Source organism: Corapipo altera, unplaced genomic scaffold (genome assembly GCF_003945725.1).
Source record: "Corapipo altera isolate COAL_440 unplaced genomic scaffold, ASM394572v1 221, whole genome shotgun sequence".
NCBI classification, from domain to species: domain Eukaryota; kingdom Metazoa; phylum Chordata; class Aves; order Passeriformes; family Pipridae; genus Corapipo; species Corapipo altera.
In genome coordinates, this window is record NW_020885314.1 from 10,099 (window position 1) to 13,057 (window position 2,959).

The 2,959-nt window shown below is 59.3% G+C and overlaps 1 protein-coding gene across 1 annotated transcript in view; it reads left to right on the forward strand.

Moving 5' to 3' along the window:
* The window catches only part of CGN (cingulin), an 11,338-nt gene that overhangs the window by 7,007 nt on the left and 1,372 nt on the right, over positions 1-2,959 (forward strand). The window contains exons 14-17 of the mRNA XM_027631514.1: positions 195-365; positions 541-702; positions 1,177-1,266; positions 2,095-2,178. Coding sequence (XP_027487315.1) covers positions 195-365; positions 541-702; positions 1,177-1,266; positions 2,095-2,178 — 507 coding nt within the window. The remainder of the gene's footprint in view (positions 1-194; positions 366-540; positions 703-1,176; positions 1,267-2,094; positions 2,179-2,959) is intronic.

Consider the following 2,959-nt stretch of genomic DNA (forward strand, 5'->3'; position numbering starts at 1 on the left):
CCTTCCCTTCCCAAACCTTCCCTTCCCTTCCCACTCCCAGTGCCTGGGATCATCCAGTCCACTCCAGCAGGGTTTGCACCCCACGCCATGACATTCCCAAGCCCTTACCCCATTCCCATGTGATTCTTCTCCCCCCCTGGAGCCTCCCACCAGCTCAGGACTGGGATTCCCGATCCGCCTCCCCTCTCCCACAGCTGGAGCAGATGACGGTGGAATCCCAGAGCTCCCTGAGCTCCCTGAGGTCGCAGCTGGAGGAATTCAAGGAGAAATCCCGGCGGGAGATCACGGATTCCCAAAAGCAGGCCAAGGACCGCGGGGCCGAGGTGGAGAAGATGCAGTTCAGCCTCGGGAGGCTGCAGGACGAGGTTCGGCTTCCATAGGGACACTTCCCACCTGGAAACGCCCCTTCCCTTCTTCCATGGGGACAAATCCCACCTGGAAACTCCCCTTCCCTTCTTCCCTGGGGACAAATCCCACCTGGAAACGCCCCTTCCCGGCTTCCCTGGGGACACTTCCCACCTGGAAAGGCCCTTCCCGCAGGTGTCCCGGCTGAAGCAGGCGCTGCAGGAGAGCCAGGCCGAGCGGGAGAACGTCCTGCTGGATAAGGAGGTGCTGCTCCAGCGCCTGCACAACCTGGAGCAGGAGATGGATTCCAGGAAACGCTCCCAGGACGATCGGTCCCGGCACGTCAAGGCGCTGGAGGTGGGAGCACGATCCCAAAAAAACTCCCAAAAAAATCCCTCCCTCTCCCTCTCCCCGGCCCTGCAGTGCCCGGTGCTGACAGCGAGGGGCAGGGCCGGCCCAGCCATGGTTCCCATTCCCACTGCCTGGAAGTGCTGGGATGGGATCGGATTCCCGATTTTATTGGTTGCCGGCGCGGCCGCTTTTCCCAGCTCTTCTTCCCGGCTCTTCCCGGCTTTTCCCGGTGCCTCTCCAGGGCTCGGTGGGGGGTTCTCCCCCCCGGGGTGGTGGGTCATATCCCAGCACATCCGTGTCTCGTATCCCAGCGTTTCCCCCCTCCCGAATCCCGGGATGTGTCGGAGCTTCCCTGGGTTTCGGAGCGGATCCGTTTCCTCTGGAATTCTCGCGCCTTTCCCGCTTCCCATCATTCATCCCACCCCCCCCAACCCCCCCCCGTGGCTCGAACCGACCTTTCTCATCCCAAATCTTTCGCAGGAAAAGTCCAAGCGGCTGGAAGTGGAGCTGGATGAGGAGAGGAGCACGGTGGAGCTGCTGACGGAGCGGGTCAACCGGAGCAGGGACCAGGTGGGATCCGGGATAACTCGGGATAACTCGGGAATCCTGGAATTAACACCACATTAACGACTCCTCAACGAGCAGCTCCATCACTAAATTCCATGGGAATGACAGTGGGAATGAAATGTTGGAAAAGTTTGGGCATGAATGGGAATTATATGAGTTGAGGGAAGAAAGAAAAAAAAATCCAAAAGAAATTCCCAGGAATTTACGGGGCAAGATTTGAGGTTGGGGTGGGAATTTGGGGGGTGAAATCCACTTAAATCCCGGACTCTTCCCTCTGTCTGACCCCACCTGGTTATTCCCTCAAAGCTGGAGCTGTTGGAGCCTCCTGGGATTCACGAGGATCCTGGGATTGGCCTCCTGCCCCACAGGGATCCAGCCTGGGGCTTGGAAAGGGAACTCCCTCCCCTCAGGCTCTGACAAGGGGGGCAAAATGGGTGGGTTTCCTGCTTTTCCATCTGGGAAACATCCCAGGGGATGCTTTTCCCACAAACCCTGGACGTGCCCAGGGCAGTTCTGGTTTGTTCCATCCGTGGATCAAACCCATTCCCGCCCCCGAGTCCCCAAATCCCAGTTCAACCAGTTAAAAATCCTGCAGTGGGAAACTCCAGCCCTGGAGCTCCGGGATGCTCGTGGAATTTAGTTTGGGAAGTTCCCAAAAATCCTCTCCGTGGGGGTTTTTGGTGTCCTGTGGGATGGGACACCCGAGCCCGCCCGGGCTCTGCGGCGCCGCTTTCCCAGCGGGAATTCCGGCGGGAATTCCGGAGGCTCCCATTGTCCCACCTGGCAAAGGACGTGGCAAATCCCAACCCGGAGCCGTGTCCTCGTTCCCAGATCGACCAACTGCGGGCGGAGCTGCTCCAGGAACGCTCCAGCCGCCAGGACCTGGAATGTGACAAGGTGTCTCTGGAGCGGCAGGTAGGGATGAGCCACGGGAGGGATGGATCCAGCTGGATCCAGCACCAAATCCCTGTGTCCCGGGGGCAGCTGGATGGACCCTGTGCCCAGCGAGGCACTCAGGGAAAAGCCTCTTGGAGCATCCCTTGGGAGAGAAGCCACATTCCCAAGGAGCTCTTCCTGCTGTCAAATCATTCCTCCTCTGTGCTCCGGATCCATCCCATCATTCCCATTCCCCATCCCTGGAGCTCTCTGCCACCTCCCAGAGCGCCTTTCCCTGCAGAATTCCCCCCTTTTCCCTCGTGATTCCCACCTGTCCTGCCGGGACTTGCTCTCCCAGCCCTTCGTTACTTAACGAGCTGGCTCCTAACGAGCTGGATCGATGGGAACCGACCTCCCCGAGCTGGGCTCGTTCCCACTCTGGAATTGCCACTTCCAAGGGCTACTGTTGACACCTGGGGGGGGATTTGGGGGAATTTTTTGGTCGACAAAGGGGTTCAGGAGCAGGAATTGGGGAGGTGAAGGGGGATGAGCATCGCGGGGTTGTCGCACTCGGTGTTCCCAGTGTATCCCAGTGTATCCCAGTATATCCCAGTCCCCTCCGACCTCTCCTCGTGCCCAGGCCGGTGCCAACACGTTAATTGGTGTTATATAACCCGGCTCCTCCTTGGAAAAGGCTTTCTGGGCCCTGACTCACCCCTGGCTTTACATAAGCCAGGCCTGGGAGCTTCCCCGCCCAGCCCGGAGACCCAGGGAGGGGGTGACAGGGATAAAATTTTGGGGAGGGGATTTTGCAGAAGTG